At 40.4% G+C, this 23,234-nt stretch overlaps 2 protein-coding genes, 1 long non-coding RNA gene and 1 pseudogene across 3 annotated transcripts in view; 3 read left to right on the top strand and 1 right to left on the bottom strand.

The window, feature by feature from the left end:
- LOC128092723 (uncharacterized) overlaps positions 1–23,234 on the bottom strand; it is a 444,042-nt gene that overhangs the window by 123,413 nt on the left and 297,395 nt on the right. The gene's annotated exons all lie outside the window — the stretch shown is intronic.
- On the top strand, positions 2,643–7,640 carry LOC120424436 (calpain-A-like). The gene is made up of 5 exons (XM_039588557.2): positions 2,643–2,802; positions 4,800–4,951; positions 5,226–5,909; positions 5,964–7,356; positions 7,419–7,640. Exons 2-5 carry the CDS (start codon positions 4,847–4,849, stop codon positions 7,478–7,480), a joined length of 2,244 nt encoding a protein of 747 aa, XP_039444491.1. The 5' UTR covers positions 2,643–2,802; positions 4,800–4,846; the 3' UTR covers positions 7,481–7,640.
- The window catches only part of LOC120424432 (uncharacterized), a 148,982-nt gene continuing 139,530 nt past the window's right edge, over positions 13,783–23,234 (top strand). The window contains exon 1 of the mRNA XM_052707145.1: positions 13,783–14,788. The gene's annotated coding sequence lies outside the window, so the exon portion shown is untranslated. The remainder of the gene's footprint in view (positions 14,789–23,234) is intronic.
- On the top strand, positions 16,849–18,390 carry LOC128092721 (60S ribosomal protein L7-like; annotated as a pseudogene).

Raw genomic sequence — 23,234 nt, 5'->3', positions numbered from 1 at the left:
GTAACGGGACAACGACAGGAGCAGATCTAAGAAAAAAAATCTCCCCTCCCATTTAATGACTTACAGGCTTTTTAGGATTTTCTTTAGATTAAAGTAAGAAAACGAACATTTTTTGACTAGTCGTAATCGTATCGTATCATTTACCTCGAGTCATCTTTGATTTGCCAACCATTTCTAGTGATTTGTATCCGGCAGCTCCTTAAGAACGGATCCACCGTAAAATGATGGAACATAAACTCAGGATTCTCCACAATTTTTAACAGCCAAATTCAAAAAAATCTGCGAGGAAAAACTAAACAACATTTCAACCAAAGAAAAAGTCATCCGCGTGCTTGAGCACTGAGTTGAAAAACATCATAAAGAAAATTTGAATTGTCAAGCTACCTGAATCACCGATTGCTTGATATTTGTATTCGAACATGAGTTTTCTTGCAAAAAACAGAACAAGAATACAAACGTAAACACTCAAAAAGAAAACTCTATCCAGCCGTCCCGTCCCAGCTAAAAAAGTGTCAAACAGCTCGGGAGCATGTTGACAGCTCCCATACAAATTGAGCGTACCTCTTTCTGTGGGCCCAGTGGGCCTAAGATGGCGGCCTTTGCATAGCCAAACATTTGAAAATGGTGAGTAGTTTGAGTAAATATAGTTTTTGCCTTGTTTTGGTTTAAAATGACAAAGTAAGCAGCCTGGATTCATATTCTTGAAAAACTTGTTTAGAGATACGCCACGTTCAAATATTAGTCTAGAACAGTTGAAATGAGCGTGCCGCGAATGCCGTCACGAAAAAAAAATCCCATGTAAATTTTGAGTTGCGTATTTAATGGGCGGACTTCGACGAGGCTCACTAGCCATCTGTCGGTGAATACGCACAACTCACGAAAACTGTCATCTTAGGGTCCGGCTGGTGTCGAACTAAAAAAGTGACCAACCACCAAAGACCAAAGAAATATTTCCAAAGTCTAAAACGGAAATTGCAGATTTTTTTCAGATTCGCTGAAATTTCTTTTATCCGAGATTAGATTGTCAGATTATCCGAAGGTTTGTGTAACTGAACAACGAGCATCTAAATCAAATTGGTTTAATTTGCGTTAAAAAGTTTGCCCAATTGCATTGATTTTTGATTAAAGATTGAATGAGAAAAAGGAAAAAAGATACACTGAGAGAAAATATTGTTAAATACCATGAAAAAATCACACAAATTTTCGTTGATTTTGGCACAAAATTGTTTTGTGGATTAATCGAAACATATTTCGTTAAATTTTGAATTAATGTTATCTTTAATAAAACCAATATGAAAGCGCTTTTAAACAAAGAAGAGTGAACGAATTTAAAAACGTTACTTAATCCACCCTTAGGTGGTTGGCGCCTTCCTCACATTTAAAGGGTGCTATCCAAAATGCAAAAAGTGCGTAAATAACACTTAAGTGATTATAACTTTTGATAGGGTTGTCAGATCTTCAATGTTTTAGACGCGTTAGAAAGGTCTTTTCAATACCCATCCTACGATAGGTCGCATGAGAGATCAGGACAACGTTTCCATCAAAATATCTGAGATCCGGCCTCTAAAAAATGCATAAATAACTCTGAAGTACATATTACTTTTGATAGGATTGTCAGATCTTCAATGTTTTGGACGCGTTGGAAAGGTCTTTTGAATACCTATCCAACGATAGGTTGCATGAGAGATCCGGACAACGTTTTCATCGACATATCTGGGATCCGGCCTCCAAAAAGCCTATAAATAACACTTAAGTGCTTATAACTTTTGATACGGTTGTCAGATCTTCAATGTCTTGGACGCGTTGGAACGGTCTTTTAAATACCTTTCTGAAATGTATAGCATGACGGGTTTTCTTACAAAAGCCACCCTTTTTACAATCTTCCGGACTTTTGTTAAAATCGTTTTTTTAAGCATAACTTTTGAAGTACTTAACTAAACTTTATAATTTTCAATAGCGACTTATGGGACCCCAAGACGGATCGAATGAGACCAAAACGGTCCAAATCGGTTCAGCCAGTGCCGAGATAATCCAGTGCAATTTTTTTATCAACATCCCACCACACACACAGACATTTGCTCAGAATTTGATTCTGAGTCGATATGTATACATGAAGGTGGGTCTAGGAGGTCAAATTAAGAATTTCGTTTTTCGAGTGATTTTATAGCCTTTCCTCAGTAAGGTGAGGAAGGCAAAACATTTATTTTTTTTAATTTTATCAAAAATAATGGGTAAACAAAAACATAACTGTTTGGACAAATTTCAAATTCAAGTACAATAATGGAGCACCCGCCGTCGACCAGTTTTTGCTTTTTTCTACAATGTATCTTATGGAGCGAACTGTCAAAAACTGCTGTGACAGTTCGTCACTTTTTAGTTTGACTTTGACCAACCAACGAGGTACAAACTAAAAATGTGTCAAACGAAAAAGTGACCAACCACCGGGGTTGAGTGTATTCATTGAATATTCGTTCCTACCGGTACGTTCAAAGTTTCTCCATCTCACAGTTCAACTAGTCTGCAATTCATTCATGACTACTCCGCATCGTGAACCAGCTTCATTCGCAAAATAGTAAACAACAAAACATGCATACGCCGATCTCACACAATCCTATTCACCTATCTGAACTCGCTTACTCATTCAGTCTGCAATCGCCAATCGGTTGACACTGCTACTGGAAGACAGTGTCGGTCGTTCTTCCAACTAGTGGACACTTGTTCAAATTACAGTTCGTATCGTTTAGTCACGATTGTCACGTCGGTCGGTCGGTCGCACGCTTCCAAAATTTGAATTGATAAACGGTAATTTTCGCGTAAAAAGTTCACAGTTCTGCCGGAAGGCTTCGCGTCAAAGGATATCACAATCGGTGTCACGAGCTGTGCAAACAAGGAAAATCCTTCACAGGCGTCGCGACGCTTTGCTTCCATATGGTGTGCATTGTCGTCGTCAGCAAAGTTATTGGTTCTCGTTTTTGCAAGCCTTTGAACAGCTGCCTCGATATAACGGGATGACCTCCTGGGAGTTAGTCGAGTGTTACAGAACAATTTTTACTGCGAAGCATACGACTTTGTTCAAAAGTTCTTTGTTTGCATGAAGCTTAATGACGTGGATGAGTAATTTGCGATGATTTTTATGCAATCAATTTGCTGTGTAGGCAATCTGACAAAATTTATTGCAATAAAGATAAGACGTCGATAACGGGTCCAAACAATATTTCTGCAAAATTTCTAGGTTAAGTGATATCGAAACCTTGAGCAAATGTGTTATCAACTTTCACCTTAACCGCGGGAGGCATCGTTATCAGTGCGTTGAGAATATACGGTGGTATTCGGTTTGTGTTTTCAAACTTAAAAATACCAATACCGATGCCGCATAAACCACTGTCGCGAAATGTCGAGCTGATAATGTGAGCACGACGTATTTGTGGTCCGGGCTTGGTGAAGCTTGCGAAGTTTGTAAACAAAACGCAACACAAGCACGTGGGAGAACTCTTAAAAGAGCAATGTTTTTTTTCCAGTACATACTGTTCGCAGTGAATAACAGCATCAAAATTGGGAAACTTCAGTGAAGATTTAATTTACCATTATCTGGTCTCGGTCAGCCTATTTCTCAAAAAAATCAAATTATTCGCTCTACAGCATTGCCTTGGCGTTCTCGATTGCGAGATTCCTACTCGAAACTAGGTGTTCGAAGGCTTGATTGTTGAGGCAATTGCAAACCTCTTTTTACACCTTAGCTTCCATCCACCCCGGGATTCGAACTGACGACCTTTGGATTGTTAGTCCAACTGCCTACCAGCGACTCCACCGAGGCAGGACCCAGGGAGACGACTCCTACACCTGGACTGAGCTTACGACCTAACCTTTTTTTTAGGTTAGTCCGGGACCAACATTTACTTCCCTTCCGACGGAAGGCGTGATCAGACAAATCTCGTCTCGAAAAATGCCACCGGGACCGTCTGGGATCGAACCCAGGCCGACTGGGTGAGAGGCAATCACGCTTACCCCTACACCACGGCCCCGGCTTTTCCTATTTCTAATTTTGTTTAGTTTTCATTTTTTTGCCGTTTTATAAAGATTAAAACCGGAGCAAAACTTTTATCTAATTGATGGGTTCTGATGGTTCTGTCACAACACTTCAGGAGTTAATAAATCGTTTTTATTCACAAATTCTACATTTTCGCAACTTGCGCTTTTTATTATTTTTTTTAAATTATTAAAATCAAAAATTAATAATCTTTTTATTTGCTTTTTTATTGATGTAATGATATATTTATTGAAAATTGAAAGTTACTCAATCAAATCAAAGTTTCATTGAAGTGCTTTTCAATTGTAGTTCGGAAAATCGAAACGAGACTATTTATCTAATTTTCAATGTAAACAAAATTGTCTCTAATTTTTTTTAATCATATTTGGGGATTTTATGTTGACTTATTTCATACTAAATTAAATCATATCAAATTTACAAGTACACAAATTAACCTTAAACCAAACCCTAACTTTTCGGTCTTCGAACATGCAAGAGTCAACCCCACAGACCTGTTCACCTTGGTCGTTCATCGTAGCTTTATGGCTAGATGTCTTGTTGTGTATTCCTAGTATTCGCCGTTATATTGGCGCGTGAACCTCAATTGCTTCCACTTGCCGATGCTATCCGCCGGTAGTATCAGTTTAGTGAACACTTGACTGTCAACGAGTCCAGACCGGGGACACCGATTGGTAATACTAGCTAGTGTTAATTGTTCAGGGGCGTTAAATTTGATGACCCGAAGATTACACGTTCCCTCTCATTAAACTAGAGAAATATGGCGCCATAAACCCAGGACTTTGAATAAGGACCATTGCAATGAAACGAGTTATCCGAGCGAGTGTGGCCGATTCCGAGGATGGTTCACCGACGCTCAGCCGAAGATCCTCCCGGTTTATGGTGGTCGACTTTACGAACGATGAGGTAAGACTTTAATTGTTATCATTTTTGGTGGTGCGCGGTCATTAGGTGCGATAGAGATTGATTTGCATCATTGTTACGATCTAAATTGGTATTCTAAAATTGTGTCGAAAAAATCAGTGATTTAAGATCCCATCCGATCAAAAGCAACGAATTGAAACCAATATGACCAGATTTATGATTGAATGTCATTTTGCCATAATGGCGGTTACTATAAAAACGTATACTATATTGTCAAAATGAATAATGTTGGAAACTGTATCTTGCAACTTTACAGATCGCCCACAAGACCTTCAACAACCACCAGAACCCACCTCCCCAGGACTTCTACCAACTGAAGCAACGCTGTCTGTCCGAGAACACCCTCTTCGAGGACCGTGACTTCCCCCCAACCCACGAATCGCTCACCAAGGACGGGTCCAATCCCGACCCATCGGTACAATGGCTACGCCCGGGTCAAATCTGCCGCAAGCCCAAGTTCTTCGTGGAAGGAGTCTCGCGGTTCGACGTTCGCCAGGGTAGTCTGAACGATTGCTGGTTGCTTACGGCGACGGCGAATCTCACCGCAAATCAGCGAATTTTTCGCAAAACCGTACCGCTGGACAATTCCTTCGAGGAGGAAGAGTACGCAGGGATTTTTCATTTCCGGTTTTGGCAGTTTGGCCAGTGGGTCGATGTGGTGATCGATGACCGTCTGCCGACGAAGGATCGACGGTTGATCTTTATGAGTTCTAGTCAGAAGAACGAGTTCTGGAGTGCGCTGTTGGAGAAGGCGTACGCCAAGCTGTACGGATCGTATGGGGCGCTGAATGGGGGGACCGCTAGGGAGGCGATGCAGGACTTTACCGGGGGTATTACGGAATCGTATCGGTTGAGGGCAAAGGAACCGCCACCGGAGAATCTGTTCGAGATCATCCAGAGTGGGTTCCAACGGGGGTCGATGTTTGCGTGTAACATTTTGGTGAGTTCGATTGATACCATCAGTAATCGTTTTCTAAATGACTTTCCATTGTAGCCTGATCCGAAGATTCCAGAGGCTCGTACACCCCAAGGTCTTCTAAAGGGTCATTCGTATTCGATAACTAAAACACACTTGTTCGACAAAATTCAGTTGATTCGGCTTCGGAATCCCTGGGGAGACGGAGTCGAGTGGAACGGAGCATGGTCCGATCACTCTAAAGAGTGGGATGCCATTCCGAAGAATCAACGGAAGCAGCTGGGTCTGACCATTGACGAGGATGGGGAGTTCTGGATGAGCTTCCAGGACTTTCTGCGGTATTTTGATCGCATTGAGATCTGTAACTTGTCCCCGGATCCGCTGGATGATCCCGAGGGTAGCAAACGTGGCTGGCAGGTATCGACGGTTGATGGAGAATGGGTGCGAGGTTCTACCGCGGGTGGATGCATAGATTTTCTGGATACCTTCTGGACTAATCCCCAATACGTAATACGGTTGGATCAACCGGATCGAGATGACAAGAGTGGAATGTGCACCGTGGTAATTGCCTTGCTGCAAAAGTATCGCAGAGTAGAAGAACTCGCAAGTTTGACGATTGGCTTTGTGATCTATCGAATAACTGAAGAAGATCTCCGCAACAAACCTATCCCTATGAAATTCTTCAAGAAGAATGAATACCGCATTGTAGCCAGGTCAATCTTTATCAATTCTCGTGAAGTAAGCTGCCGGCTGAAGCTCAACCCAGGACTGTACCTCATCTTGCCGTCAACTCTTCAACAGAACGAGGAAGGTGAGTTCCTGGTACGAATCTTCTCCGAACTTCGCAACTGCCTGGAGGAAAATGATTGTACCGTTTGCTTCGGTACCATGGACGACAGAGTATCCGGACCTCTGCTCGAGAACAAGGACTGGGAACAAATGGTTCGTACGTTCTACGAGATGGCCGACAAGAAAGGTGAAATCGACCACGTGGCCCTCAGTTCCATCCTAAACCAGTTCTTCTTCGCGCCCAAAATCAAGTCAACCAAATCCACTCGTTCTTTCTGGAAGTCCATCTGCCTAAGTCTCCAGATCTTCCTGCTCTGCCGCTGGATGCCCTATCCAGCACCCAGCAAACCCAACCGTTCCGTCAACCGATCGCTTGTCCAGCAGATCTCCAAACTTCTCATAGCCCGCGTCAACCCTAACAAATCAACACAGCTCAACTACGACCAGTTCAAAACCATCGTTCGGGACATCCAACAGTGGCAGGCGGTCTTCAATCTGTACGATCTGGACGCTAGTGGACACCTGGATCGGAAGGAGCTCAAGCAGGCGCTCAACTCGTCCGGGTTTAACGTGAACAACCGCGTGACTAACAACTTGCTGAAGCGATCGCATGAACGTGGCATAGACCGCATGGAGCTGGTGGATTTTGTGCTATGTGCGGTGGAGAGCAGGAATGCTATTGGTAGGAATTTGTCTCTTGATAAAAGTTTGTAAGTTTAAAAAAATGGTCTTGTTAAATTTCAGAACTTCATCAAAACATTGAGGAAACCGCCAATCGAATATTTGCCGATAAAAAGAGGGACTGAACGTTCACGAAAGAAAAACTACGCCATATTTTACGTAAATAACAGTATAAAACCTAGCTTTTATAGCCAAATGTTATTAAATCAGCTATGATTTAGTGTGCTTTACATGTGGACAATCATCAAATAAAGAATGTTGCAAAAAATAAAACACGATTCTGATTTCACTGAAGAATCTAAGCTATTTTTTTATAACTTCAGAATTTCATATCCCAAAACACATTTTTCAATTTGTTTATGAGCCCGAACAAAATTTAAATAAGTTAGATATTTTTAATGATAATTTATGTTATACTTTTTACTTTTGCAACAAAAAATACAGAAGATTCAAGCAAAACAATGTAAAAGGACCAATGCGGTATGTAAAAAAGCAGTCTATCTTGCTAAAAACATTCATTGACGTTGATTTTGTAGGATGAGCAGGACACACCGTTATTACATTTCGTCTTTGACCCATTTAAATTGTTTTGCTTGAAATTGCAAACCACTGATTCAAAAAATCTGTATTATTTACCAAAGCTCTGCGTCCATCATACTCTGCAGATCTACTCCCGATTCAGACATCACCCCCTGGTATGCACAGACATTTCGCTCACGTTATTCCAGCCTTTTAAAAAGTCGATCTGCCATCACTGGTAGTCGTTCTTGCAGTTTTTCTCTTTTGCTCCCTTCTCCTGCCACCCATTTTCCTGCACTTTTCTTCAGCACGCGCTCGTGTGTTTGTGAGATGGCTCAAAACAAAATGTCTACTCTCAGTACAAGGTACATACTAAATTAAGGGTGTGACAAAAATACAAAATTTGCCTCAAACAAACGAACAAAAGACAACAACTAATTAGGTTTTACGCCGACTCGGTTTTAAGGTTAGAAATTTGACAGCTTGGCTGCACTGTTTACATTTTTTGCACGTGTGACTCAGTAAAAATGTGTGTGCGTGTGCGCTCATGACGTCACGCTGTAAAACCAAATTACATATGAAATACTGAAAACTTTTTCAATGCTTTTGAGGATCAACAATTGGTGAAAAAAATATTTTTGTCGATTTTTTAGCAGGAATCAAACAAACTAAAGAAGAGAACAAACTGTTTTTTTTTAAACTAATACTCTTTAAATTTCATCATCCATTCCTTGCTTTTTACTCAGATGACTGTTATTTTGTTTTTTTTTCGCTTGATCTTCTCAATCAATCCATCAAACAATCTTGATTTTATTATTTTTGTATAAAAGAGTTCATGAAAATCTCTCACCAGTCATAAGTTAAAACGGTCTACAAGAGAGTGTGGTGATAACTTGCTCCTAAAAAAGATACAACGTGTTCATAACTCGTCTAAAACGTGTTTTTTGCTCGAAAATCACTTTTAGACGACTTTTGAGGACGCTGTGTCTTCTTTCAGGAACAAGTTAGCACCATACTCTCTTCGGAAAAGTTGCAGAGCACCTTCCAGAGCATCTAAATATGAATCCGGTTTTAGTACAGCATTTTTGCTTACCAATCTAAAGGACGGGGCATCGAACCCACGCTCAAGCAACTTTGATTTTTTCGTTCATATTTTCAATTAAACCGACCAACAAAATTTCTGTGCAGGCTTAACAATGATCCTTTGTACGGCCGCAAAGGATTAATAATAAATTTTTAATTAAAAAAAATAACATCGTGTCGTTGTACATTAAAATTGACATAGGGCTTTAGGACCCTATTTTTTTAAAAATATTTAGTCTGGGCCGAATGGTTTTTCTCCAAAGTTTGTGTGGAGAAATAGTGCTGTTCGCTACTCCCACATATTGAATCCAATTTTTTGCCTTTATGCAACAGCGACGAACCGCTCTAATTTTCCATACCAATTTTAGAGTAAAACTATTTGGCCCAGACAAAATATTTTTGAAAAAATCAAAGTGCAGGTGTTTCTGGGGACCCAACAGTTCATGCTTCCCCTCGAGTTGAGCCTGCGCAGTAGTTTTGTCTATTTTTGTAGGTCAATGTTACACCCATAATTCCGAGTCGAGAGAATCGTTCCTTCAAAATTAATTGAGGGCTCAGCGCCAAAATCGAGAGCATAATGTTACCAACTCACACCACCTTAAAAATGAGTTCATTCGATACCGTCATCAGGGGTGACATTGGGTCTGGGGGGTGAGATTGGGTCATACAAATTTTAGCATTTTTGTATGACTCAATCTCACCCCCCAGACCCAATGTCACCCCTGATGACGGTAATTGATACAATAAATATCCAACAAGGGTCAAGCATCGACAGCTGACCACTCCTTTTTCACCTAGCTGTGATGGCCGAGGCAGTTAGGTCGTAGGGTTAGTGTTTCAAATGTCTCTGGTTCAATTCCCGTAGTCGACATTTTGGTTTTTTGAACGGATGAACATATTTTGCAAATGAACCTCGAGAGAATAATTCTTTCGCCCATCTCGAGCTGTATTCTCTGTGACCGTAAATGGTACCACTATTCTCTTGTCTCGAGGCCATTATTCTCTCTGACTAATGCTGCCCAGTTTTGGGTGTATTAATTTCCTGTGAAAAAGTCGGAAATAACATTTTGAAATGGCTGTAACTCAGAATCTATACTAGCAAACCTTCTGAAACTTGGCTCAGATATACTCAACAGTCATCAGAAGCAATTGGTATAGTTATCTCGAATTGCATATTCTTTATAAGGTCGAAATTGAGAGGCAATTGTAGATTTTCTTAGACAAAATCGGATTGCCTTGGCGTTCTCGATTGCGAGATTCCTACACGAAACTAAGTGTCCGAAGGCTTGATTGTTGAGGCAATTGCAAACCTCTTTTTACACCTTAGCTTCCCTCCACCCCGGGATTCGAACTGACGACCTTTGGATTGTTAGTCCAACTGCCTACCAGCGACTCCACCGAGGCAGGACCCAGGGAGACAACTCCTACACCTGGACTGAGCTAACGACCTAACCCTTTTAGGTTAGACCGGGGCCAACATTTACTTCCCCGTCCGACGGAAGGCGTAGTCAGACAAATCTCGTCTCGAAAAATGCCACCGGGGCCGTCTGGGATCGAACCCAAGCCAACTAGGTGAGAGGCAACCACGCTTACCCCTACACCACGGTTCCCGGCAAATCGGATACACTCAACCCCCGGTGGTTGGTCACTTTTTCGTTTGACACTTTTTTAGTTTGTACCCCGTTGGTTGGTCAAAGTCAAACTAAAAAGTGACGAACTGTCACTTTTTACACGGCGCTCACGCACACTATCAAAACATACGTTTGGTAGTGAGTGTGAACTCCGTGTAAAAGGGGTGTCAAACTAAAAAGTGATCCCGTTCGTTTGACAACAGTTGGTGTCAAACCATCGGGGTTTGAGTGTATAATATCGTATATGGGCTGTATCTCGAAAACTACATCAGCGAATAGATCTTTATGACGTTTCGCGTACACACACTAGCGCACCATTTAATTTTGCTGGCTGGACAAAATTTTACCTCAATCTTTTTCGTATAACGTCATGATTAGAATTCCCGGACGCTTGGAAACCCGGACACTTCATCTTGTTTTATCAATTATTTGGATATAAGTTTACATTATGAATGCCAAAACTGTATTATTTGATGAATATTCCAACATCAACTTTTGAGCGAGTTGTGGCGCTATAACCACGGCAAATAGTGTCCAGGGCATTCGTGGAAATACAATGTCCCATCCCAGAGGAGGGTCCCGAAGTATCAAACCTTCTTAGCATGGTGCTCCCAACGAATACAACCAAAAAGTCTCGGAGCGTATGGTGGTGTGTCCCCACGCTTCTTCCTCCCCTGTCGATTCAGAATTTTGTTGTTGTTCGAACACTCCGTGCTCAAACTCAACCCAATTACGAGTCATCTCTGCGATACGGCTTTACGCAGTAGGCCTGGCCGCATTAACGCTTGTGATGTTTCAATGCATTCTAATGCAATGGCGCACTACAAATGTTCATAAATGACAAGAAGAGTGCTAGGCGTCATCTAACCTAAGGAACTCTCCAGGATCCCTTCGAAAGATTGGCTGCGCTAGGGTCTGATTAGATTAGAATATTCCAACATCAACTTTCATTTAAAGTTGGTTTGAACGCTGTAGTTAATGCCAAAACAATTAAATACAATGAAATTATAAGTTTACCAAGAATGCGAAACATTTCACTTGAAACATATGCGTTCGAAGCACCGGGAAGGCAAAGCAGAAATTTATGGTTTCGATTTCCTTAAATTCTAGCAAATTTTTATATGAACTATCGATTGTTTTGATGTTAACAGTTTATTTGAGACCTAAAGAATGCCATTCACTAATATTTCAGTCCAAAATTGTGCGATTCATAAGTAAAATCGAGTGTCCGGAATTCGAAGCAAAAGTGTCCGGATTTCAAATCAGCTTTTATCAGTGTCCGGAATTCGAAGAACAACAAGTCATTTTAATTTTAAAATTCTGATGAAAAATTGTTAGAAAAGACATATTTTGCATGAATTTTCTTGAAACTGACTGTTTATACTACATCCTTATGATATTTCTACATTTTCAACTTATAACATGATTTCTTGCCAGCTATAACAAAAATGATATGCTACTAAGTGTCCGGATTTCGAATCATGACGTTACTTTACACTCAATAGTGATATCCACGGTTTCTCTCACGCACACTATCATTCTGTGTTAGTATTTGTATTTGAAGTATTGTTTTGGTTTTGAACGATTGTGATTGGCTGAATTCCAAGCAGCTGATTTTGTTTACACTTTTTTTACGCAGACATAGGTAAATCGAGTAGATCAATCGTCTGTAGAAACCAGCTGTTTACCACGTGCTCGTGGTATAACAAAGGACACAGCTGATTTTGACAGACGAATCATTCTACTCGATTTGCCTTTGTCTGCGTGTAAATTTTGTTACAAACTAACACACTCTCGCGCCTGGATATCTCTATATAAGCGCACGTAGATAAATCAAATCTGGAGTTTTTTTTGAAAAGGTCCAATATATCATATTTCCAGTTTTTGCATTTCGGGTGTTTTTGAAACCGCCTTGAGTCAGGGGTATTAAAAAACACCAAAAAAGCAAAACCTGAAAATTTGGTTTATAGAGATCTCCACGGTTTCTCTCACGCACACCATGATTGTGTGTTAGTATTTGTATTTGAAGTATTGTTTTGGTTTTGAACGATTGTGATTGGCTGAATTCCAAGCAGCTGATTTTGTTTACACTTTTTTTTACGCAGACATAGGCAAATCGAGTAGATCAATCATCCAGCTGTTTACCACGTGCTCGTGGTATAACAAAGGACACAGCTGATTTTGACAGACGAATCATTCTACTCGATTTGCCTTTGTCTGCGTGTAAATTTTGTTACAAACTAACACACTCTCGCGCCTGGATATCTCTATATAAGCGCACGTAGATAAATCAAATCTGGAGTTTTTTTTGAAAAGGTCCAATATATCATATTTCCAGTTTTTGCATTTCGGGTGTTTTTGAAACCGCCTTGAGTCAGGGGTATTAAAAAACACCAAAAAAGCAAAACCTGAAAATTTGGTTTATAGAGATCTCCACGGTTTCTCTCACGCACACCATGATTGTGTGTTAGTATTTGTATTTGAAGTATTGTTTTGGTTTTGAACGATTGTGATTGGCTGAATTCCAAGCAGCTGATTTTGTTTACACTTTTTTTACGCAGACATAGGCAAATCGAGTAGATCAATCATCCAGCTGTTTACCACGTGCTCGTGGTATAACAAAGAACACAGCTGATTTTGACAGACGAATCATTCTACTCGATTTGCCTAAGTCTGCGTGTAAATTTTGTACAAACTTACACACTCTCGCGCGTGGATACCTCTATTGGTCCTTTTAAAAAAAAAACTCCAGAAATTAACAAAAGCCCTTAGGTTTTACGCCGACTCAGTTTTGAGGTTAGAAATTTGACAACTGTTTACATTTTTTGCACGTGTGTCTCTGTAAAAATGTGAGTGCGTGTGCGCTCGTTACCTCACGCTGTAAAACCTAACTGGTGGTGTAGTTGGTGTAAGAAATTGATAGATCCCAAAATCTCGGATTGCATATTTTTTCATAATAACGTTATTTTGAGCACCGTGATTGTGTTTCATATGTTTAATGTTCCTTTAAAAAAACTCTAGATATCTTTCAGAAAAAATATTTAAAAAAAAAATAATGTTTAAGAAAACCTACCTCGCACCTTTAAATCACCTTGCCTCGCCTCCCAGAACTTCTTCTGTGTTCGTGCCCTCGCAAAACTGCAAGAAAAACTCCTCATTCCTTCATTCCACTGTGTCCGCTCCGCCCCAGCCTGGTGGTGGCTTGTCGTCGTCGTTCGTGTCTGCTGCGCTGCTGAATTTGGCTCCGCCGCACACAGGCAGGTCAGTCGATTTTTCACCCAGAGAGAGTGCGGCGGTTTTGGTGCGGGCCAGCGTAGAAGCAAAGCAAAGTGGAGTGAAGTAAAGAAAAGCAGCAGCAAAAAGAGTTTCAACGTGTGTGTGTGTGCGTTCGCTACTCTCCCCGTGGAGGAAAAAAAAAGTTCCGTTTTTCCGCACACCAGCGAAGAAGGGACCAGCGGCGTGTCGTGCGAAAATCCGGATTTTCCACCGGTGGAAACCCTTCGGAGTGTCGTCGGGCTGTGGCCATTTTGAGAGGTGTTTGCTAAAAACGGGGCATTTTCGAGCCAAAGTTGGCCATCACGAGCTCTCTGTGTCGGTGCGTGTTTGTGTGTGTGTGTGTGTGTGCGCGCAAGAAGGCTAGCAGAAGAAGAAAAAGAGAGAAGGCCCCTGGCCACACAAGGGAGAAGAAGAAGAGGAGCAGCAGCAGCTTGGAAGTTCCCTCGAAAGGGGAATGTTCCGGATTGTGTGGCGGAAAGGTGGTCCCCGTTGAGGAATCGGTGAAAAAGGTGGCCGTCGTAACCCGTGAGAGGGAGAGGAAATTGTCCGCGGAGGAAGAAGAAAAAAGTGGTTCCCTCTTGACGGCGACGGAAAAGAGGCACAAAAAAGGGAAAAATTGTGTTGAATCGGCAATTTCGGTCAGCTTCAGTGTGTGAGCGTGAACACCGGAACCGTCGGAACGGAACCCAGTGGGGCGAAAATTTCGGAGTTGGCCAGATTTGTGACGCAAAGCGACGAAAAACGCTGAGCAAACGAAAAAAGCAAAAGATTCTCCGGAACACAGAGCGAGCGAGAGAGAGAGTGGAGAGCGCCGAGCGGAAGTGTTTTGGAGCAGGTTCCGGAGCGGAACTGTGTGTGTGTGTTGTGCAAACGGATTACCTTCGGAGTTCGGACCAGCTGCCAACTTGGAGGACGCGGAAAGAGGTAAATAACGAAGCACGTCGATTTGGGACGAAGAATCGGTGCGGATGATTCAGAGAAAAGGGGCCACGTTTGGGTTTGAGGGACTGACTGTTGCACGGTTGTTGTTGTTGTTCCGAGGTTGCACAACATGGCAGCAGTTTAAGGTTTTAGTCACACGAGTTTGGGTTGTTGCTATAAATGGGTTTTCGTTTGTTATGTGAAGAATTTAGAGTGGAACGGAATTTACGCTGACGGAATGTAAATCAAACACGCCTACGGCGTTTGTGATAAGAAGATTGAACGGGCGAAAATAGAGTTAGAGAGGCGAGTTGTAATGTTGAAATTACATATATTATAAACAAACTAGATTATTTTAAATCTCTTATCATAATTTCAGTGACTTAAATGAAAATGATGCAAAACCGTGTTCTTTGATATGTCGCAAGCTACTGACTTCTAGTCAGTTTTGTAGCAATGGTCCAACGGAAACGGATTTCGACTATCCATGGTTCGTGCCCCAGTGACCACATTGGGTCTTTCCGTTTTTTTCATTCACCATTTTTTAATTTCTTGAAGAGTTTTTGTGTTTTTCCCACAACCACAAATTTAGATGTGCCAGTTTGTTATCAAACACCATAGAACGGTCAACCATTGTCCCAGATCTATTTAGTATAAATTCTAGGAATTTTGAACAAGTTGTGCAAATCTTCATCCGTTTTTTGTCTCGAAAATATTCTACAAAGTTCCGTATTAAATCCAGAGCAAATTGACCGATCTAATATATTTACCCTAAATTAAAAATAAGAGTGCTCTGTCGTCTTCTTTGATTACCAGATGCCAGATATGGCCCATTGGAATTAATTCGTTACATTTACAAAATTACATAAATATGACGGAAACTCACAACATACACATGATAGATTTTGGAAATTCCCTTTGGCCCTTTTTCGCCCACTTTAGTGATCAAAAAGAAATTAAATAGAAACGAGAAATGGGTTGACAACCTGTAGATGTGACAACCTGTCTTCCAACAATGTTACAATGGAATAAGTTGCTTAACCACTTTTCCTAAGACACCATTATGCTAGCTTGCTTCCTTATTACGTAAAAAAATAAGATTTCGAAATATCTACCGAAGTACTGGCAGTGTTGGCAAGAAATATAATTTTTGCAATTCCGTCGTGAAACTACTTACTTTTCCTGTCATTCTTGAACGACGAAATAGCCTACTTTTCTGTATCAAAAATAACAGAATCGAATAGCAACACTTTTCAAAATAAATGCTGAAAAGTTCTACTTTTCAGCACTTGTTTCGAAAAGTAACACTTTTCAACATTTTTTTGATTTAAACGATTTATTCTAGAGTAAATTTTCAAAAGGTCCTATGCGACAAAAGTAAACAAACTGAGTTATTTATTGCATTACATTCTGCAAGCTGGAAACTACACTCACTGCTGATCCAATTTCTTCAAAGCCTTTTATTTTTAAAGTTATTGATAAAATACAAAACAACCTAAAAGCATTCTTAATAAATTCTACACCAAATAAATATAGGTCGTTTTACCACACGGGAGTCCTATGTGCAATCGAGTGAAACGTGCACATAGAACCGTAGCAAATCAACCTATGGAACATTAATATAATTTTTTAATGCTGATGCACATACGCTCATATCAAAATGACCTATGTACATGTTTATTGAGTTTATTTGAAAATATGTATAAGTCGTTTTTTAATAAAATTCTAAAACATAAATATTTTACAATCTTCATGTTTGTACAATCCACGCACAACGTGTAGTCATCAGCTGGGAGAGAGCATGAAATGTTTCAATGCTGTCAAAGCAAAAGAGAGAAGTTCAATTCAACCTATCTGCACTCTCTCGAATTTGACAGATACGCCACCCAAAAACTTGGGAGCATAACACCAACAAGGCAGCATAAAAAATCATAACATTTGTGCATATAGGTCGTTTTGCACGGTTTAGTTTTTTGTTGTTTTTAAATGCGATTTTTCATTGATGGAGGTAAGTCTTCATAAAATAGATAAGTCATTTTTTTTTTTGAAGGAGTGGAGTGATTTGGAGAGAGTTTTAACAGGTTGTAAAGTGAGAGTGATCATTATTTTCTGTTTGTTTATTTTTTCTCAGAAGTGTCGAGGTGTGCTCCACCGGGGGTTTTTAAATCGCCTCATTATGTTCGGCACGGAACCGTAGCCTAGTTTTAAATCCCAACACAAGCATAACTCGAACAAGATACTTATCCGGAAGTTGCCGTCTCCAGCTTTTGTTCGCGGGTGCTGTACAGGTGCGAAATTACCTGCTGATGTTTCACTGCACTCAGCAGTGTTGCTGGCGGAGTTTAGTGACATCATTCATCAGTTTGGACTACGTGTGTTTTGCGTCCGCTGTCAGACCGACTTTCATTCTTGATGTTACGCTGATCGTACCGCTAGTTGGTAAGTTCCTCGATATTTTCCTACTGTGAACAATTGCTAAACTCACACCTCCAAAGACAGCACATTCCGAACGAAATTTCCGCCTTTCACGGTGACCGAAGTGTTGGAAGCGGGCAATCGTCTACGTTCCAAGGAATCCCTAAAACTCCCGGCGGTGCCAGAATCCAAGCTGAAGGCAACGAAGGCTAAGTTGTTGGCCCACCCGGAAAATCTGCGCCGCCAGCTGCAGGCCGTCAAGCTACTTCGCGTTAGGTAGAACCTGCTGCGCGCGGCCAAGTACACCAAGAAGTATGCCCGGATGGAGCATGAGGTGGTGGACAAGGCACGCGAGGTTAAGAAGGCCGGAAACATCTACATTCCGGGCGAGCCGAAGGTTGCCTTCGTCATGCGTATCTGTGGTATCATTATCAAGCTGAACAAAGTCACCAAGAACTTGCTGCGTATCACCGCCCCGACATCACCTAGGGCTATCCCTTGCTTAAGTTCGTCAAGCACCGACAAAACCGAATCCCAACTACGGACTTCTTCGTAATCGACTGAAGCTGCGTGCCGCGTACAAGCCTCAACACCCCGACCGGTGAATGGCGCAAGTACAACCAACTACGCAAGTACAACCACTACGTCGAAGACGGAGACTTTGGCAACCGCAAGGAAAAGATCAATCAGCTGATCAAGCATATGGTTTAAGTGATACATAGCGCGTTGAGGGAGAGTGTTGAATAAAACAAAACCAAGAATATAAATAAATTTGGTTTGAGAAAATCCTGTATGTTTAGTACTTCATTTAGGCAGCAATCGCGTGTAAGTTGAACCCACACACACATGCGCGGTCATGTCCGTCGTCTAGCTTTTGCCACGCGTGTTTCAAGCGCTGGTGTTCTATCTTCCAGGGGAACGCCAACCAGACCAGCTGAGTAACGTACAGCAGATCACCCTGCTGAAAACGCTCCTTCTAAATTCTAACTTTTGCGTCAACGAACACTGCAGAACGTTCTATGTGTAAATTGGCAGCATTCAGCGACAAGTTGTAACAGCTGATGACCAATTGCGGGCGGATCCGATACACTGAACCCGGTTCGTCGAACTGATGAATTCTGATCTCTTGATGACCATGAGCTACCATTTGACCCCTAGCTCATTGCTTTTGATCTAGTCATCCGCGGAAAAAGTAGGCACACACGGCTTCCACGTAAAATAAAAAAAAAAAAAAAAAAAATTATTTCCTCGACTTGTCCAATATGCGACAACACGAAAATTGAAAAATATATTTAAAGTAGTTAGAGTCAACGAATTCAGTTTTTTATTTTGCAAATCCAAACGGTATGAATAATACGGTCAAAAAATCATCAATCTTCCTCCTCTTCCCTCGGGCAACATCTTCTGGCTTTTGGACATCCTCTGCTAGTACAGCCGCTTCCGCTTCCTTCTGCGTACCTTCCTTGCCGTTAGTTGCACTTTGCTTCTCTTCAACCTTTATCTCCTCATCGCCAGCGACCTTCTCGCCAGACTCCTATCCATTCTGCTCCTCGGTCGATTCCTGCGACTTTGCGTCCTCGTCCTGTCGGGTGCAAATTTCTATCAGTTCGAATACTGCGGCACAATGCTAATCAGCATCAACCGTTTGGTCACTTCTACGATCCCCGAGCGCGTTGGTAACGATCTCGCGTTCCAGTCCGTTGTTGATCATCGGTTGAAAGTGACCGCGAACGTTTTCGGTTCCTTCACAAGTACAGGACAGCTTGCCGGCGCCGTCCATAATGTCCTTCAGGTTGGCCTTGGTGATTGAAACTAGCCGCACAATATTTCTTGGTTCCGGCCGCGTCCTGCAGAATCTTGAGCGCCAATTCCGTCGAATTTTCAGCCCGTCTTAATGAAGCAGATGTTTTTTCGCCCCGATGACTACCGACTCAAACCGGTACTTTTTCTTCTCCATTTTGGCAGATTCGGCTTGTTTTCCCACAAGCAATGAAATGTCCTCCCCCTCCTCGTCTTTTTTTTGCTCTGCCGCGGCCTTTTCGACAGGTTGTTCGTTGGTCGGAGGCGGAGAATCACACACCTTCCCGTACAGATCGTTGGCGTACTCGTTTGTGATCGGTACGTGTCCCGGGTTTAGTTTTGCTCGATCATGTTGCACGTCACAAGGAATCCGCGCTGGCCCGCTTCCAGGTAGGCCGGTTTCTTCCGGTGAAGATTTACGCTTGCTTGTTTTCTGACCAGATCTGTAATACAAATTAAACGCAAAAAAACACACAAATTATAAGCTGCCACTGTACTGCATACTTGAAAAAACTCACCTGAACCGCTTACGACAGGATTGAATCAAAACGCAAAAAAGCAAAAAAACAATTGAAAATTAAAAAAAAACCAGAAAAGTTCTATGCGCACTCAGTTAAACTTTGTTTACATTGTCGGATAGGATGTTTTGTAAGCACCTATCCGGCAGATGCCGACGAGTTCTGTGATTGGTCGATTTGTTCTCGTAACGGTTTCTCTCTCTCGCGCTGGAAAGCATTGAAACATTTCATGGTCTCGATCAGCTGTTGCCTACACGTTGCGCGAGGATTGGGTAATCATAATTATCATGAAAAAGTTGTTCTTTTTAAATAAAGATTTAAATTAAGTTCAGAAAGATCCTATGTGCAATGCTGCACATATTTGCTCCAATGTGGTTGATCCTATCTGCAAAAAAAGTTCTATGAAGCGTGTCCTATGTGCACTAAAAGGTCGTATGAAACAAAGTTATTCAGAAATAAGTTTAAACTAAATTTTTGATAGTTCCCGTTAAGTACACTTAAAAAGCATCATTCTAGGTCCATTTGTGCGTTTTTAGAATTGAAAAATACCCAACCTTGTTTAAATGGGATTTAAAACTGTCCAGCAAAACTTTGACATCAATTTACTTAGATTGAGGTTTTTGCACATAGGACCTTTTGAAAATTTACTCTAGTATTGACAAAATACATGAAAATTTGACTAAAAATTTCACTCAATGGGTGTTTTTCAGAATTGCAAAAAATGTTGCATGGAACTTGTTGCAAAACTTGATTTTTTCAGCACTCTTCGTATTTATCCAACTCGGTGAACCTCGTTGGATAAATGTACGACTCGTGCTGAAAAAATCATCTTTTTGCAACTTGTTGCATAAACTACTATTTCAGCACCTATTTTTAAATGCCTCTTTTAAAAACTCTGTATCTTTTTTCGGAAGCAATATAGAACCATACTTTCTTCGGCAAAGTTTTAGAGGACATTCAGGGCTATACTTCTACGGTTTTAGTTTTTAAATTGAGTGAAAAAAAAATGTAAAAAAGAGGGTTTTCCCATACAAATTTTCATACAAATTTGAATCGCTTTGCGGAAAGCCAGGTCAAACCCAATCGCTCCCAAATTTTGGGAAATTGTTTGGGGGCCTAATTGGGACCGGAAAATGCCATAAACTTTGAAAAATATTTGCAACGGGCTAACTCTTCTAAAGTACTTTTCGATTGCTAATTCGATTTTACATTTAAAACTGAAATCAAAAGTTCTTTAAATAAGATTTCTCTTTTGATTTTGATTTTGAACAATCATATAACAATCATAATTTGCAACTACAATATAGTATAATTTATCGGGGAATTTTCAAAATTTATCAATTGTATTTTGTTAAGAAATGTTGTTAAAACATTTTATCATGGTTTTGGACCACCTGGGATGTTCTAGTCCATCCGGAACTTCCGGAAATGTTGTGAACAAAGAAACAAGTCGAAACTTCAAGATTTTGACAACGGATCCTACCCAGACTGCTTCAGTGAGTGTGGTAGGCTACAGATCATTGTTGTAACAACTTATTGGGGGTCATCCTAGAACTCCCTCGAGTTAAGATCTGTGGGTCTACCGCCGTAAAAAGCCAGAGGTCGACCGTTTTTGATTCTGGAACATATCCGCATAGCTTCAGTGAGTATGGTAGACTAGTTTGCTGATATGTTTGGATGTTCTGGGACATTCAAGGACTTCCTGGAGTTAAGATCTGTAGGTCAGCCAACGTAAAACGCCAGAAGTCGACGTTTTTGACCTTGGGAAATATCCGCAGAGCTTCAGTGAGTACGATAGACTTCTTTGCTGTTATGTGAACATCCCGTTCCAGTCCTTGTTACAGCCGTAAACCCTCGTGTTATAACTCAATGGAGTTTTTGGATGAACCAAGACAGTCCAATACATTAGCGAAGTAGTCAACCATACTCACTGAAGCTATGCGGGTTTGTCCCAAGGTCAAAAACCGTTGACCTTTTGCTTGCTACGGCGGTAAACTCGTAGATCTTTACTCCAGGGTGTCCTTGGATGTCCCAGAACATCCCAACATATCATCAAAATAGTCAACCATACTCACTGAAGCTTTGCGGGTATGTTCCGGGTTCAAAAACCGTCGACCTCTTGCTTGTTACGGCGGTAGATTCACAGATCTTAACTCTAGGGAGTCCTTGGATGACCCAGATCATCCCAATAAGTTCTTACAACAATGCACTGTAGCCTACCACACTCACTAAAGTAGTCTGGGTAGGATCCGCAGTCAATATCTTGAAGTTTCGGCTTGTTTCTTTGGTAATCCTCTTGCTCAAAATTTCCGGATGTTTCGGATGGACTAGAACATCCCAGATGTTCCAAAACTATGCTTACATGTTTCAATATCAATACTTAATAACATCCCGAGCATGGGTAAATAACAAGAAAAATGCGTAATAATACCTTTCTCTGGTATCAATACCAAATTTTGATATTACTAGACCCATTAAAATTGGTCCTAAGGATTATGCAAGAGCAAAATGTAGTATCATGCCAATCTAAGGTATTGTTTTGATATTGCAAAATTGCAGCATTTGTCAATGGTCGAACACCAAATTTTGGTATTCTTTTGATATTACAATATTTTATCAAATTCCTCTGAAATTATGGGAAATTTCTGACCAATTTTGACAATATAATTAATTTTGCGCTAAAATGATGTCTTACAGCGAATGCTTTCATTGAAAACTGGAATTTCAAACTTAATATCAAACACAGGGTTGTTACGGACGGCGCGGATCGCGCGGATGGCGCGGATGGCGCGTATCGCGCGGAACTGGCGCGGATTTGCTAGCTAATTTTGTTCAGGCGCGGATTTCGCGCGGATAGCAATTTCCATTAATCAAATAATTGAGAACGATAGAATTTCTTTCAAGTTACAAAGGAAAATACTATAAGCAATTAAATAAATTCAATCTTTTTCTTTGAGTGCAAAAACATCAATTTCTAAGAAGTTGTAAATGAAGAAAATTTTCTTCTGAAAATTATTCATTGTTTTTACTTAATACGAATCTTCAAAATAATCTTAAAGGAGCGTTTATTTTTAAAAATGTATTGAGATTTCTTATATAAATTTTACATAACATTACAACTCATAATTTTTGTTAACATTTACTGACCTGGTTTAAATATTTTTCTATAATAATTCACATGATACATTTAATTTTTATCTTTTGACTCATATTTTAAACTTTTTCCAAAGATTTAAACCTAAGGATGTACATAAAATGATTCTTAGGGTATGTTTCGGATTGGATTTAACCCTTAGATTTTTTTTAGATCGGTACTGGGTTTAAAAGTTTCCAATGCATTTTTTAATTCAGCAAACAATAAATATTAAGCGAGCATATTAATTACAATTTCAAAATTACAAAATTCGAAAAATTACAGAATTTCAAAAAGCTTTAGATCTTTTTAGATTTTTTAAGTTTTTTCAATCTTACATTTTAATTTTAAAATTAGTGGTTTATTAAAAATTGAAAGATTCTGTTGCCACTCTGATTTAGGTAGAATTGGTTCTACTCTCAATTATCAAAACATGACGAAATCCACTTAGCAATCTGCTAAAATCGCCGTCGAAAATTGAAAATTTCAGAATTTACATATTCAATTAAACAAAAAAAAAATAGAATTCATAAATTTAAATTGCCAAAAATTGCAGACTCAAAAACGCAAAAAGAAATATGAA

The sequence above is a fragment of the Culex pipiens genome, chromosome 2 (assembly GCF_016801865.2).
Source record: "Culex pipiens pallens isolate TS chromosome 2, TS_CPP_V2, whole genome shotgun sequence".
Lineage (NCBI taxonomy): Eukaryota > Metazoa > Arthropoda > Insecta > Diptera > Culicidae > Culex > Culex pipiens.
Note: the sequence above shows the minus strand (reverse complement) of the source record. Positions and strands in the feature narration are given on the sequence as shown.

Bases quoted from the DNA above. Each gene is read 5' to 3' on its own strand.
- LOC120424436 (XM_039588557.2), top strand. From the start codon at position 4,847: ATGAAACGAGTTATCCGAGCGAGTGTGGCCGATTCCGAGGATGGTTCA. The intron at 4,952-5,225 runs GTAAGACTTTAA...GCAACTTTACAG, and splicing joins TCGACTTTACGAACGATGAG to ATCGCCCACAAGACCTTCAA. The intron at 5,910-5,963 runs GTGAGTTCGATT...TTTCCATTGTAG, and splicing joins TGTTTGCGTGTAACATTTTG to CCTGATCCGAAGATTCCAGA.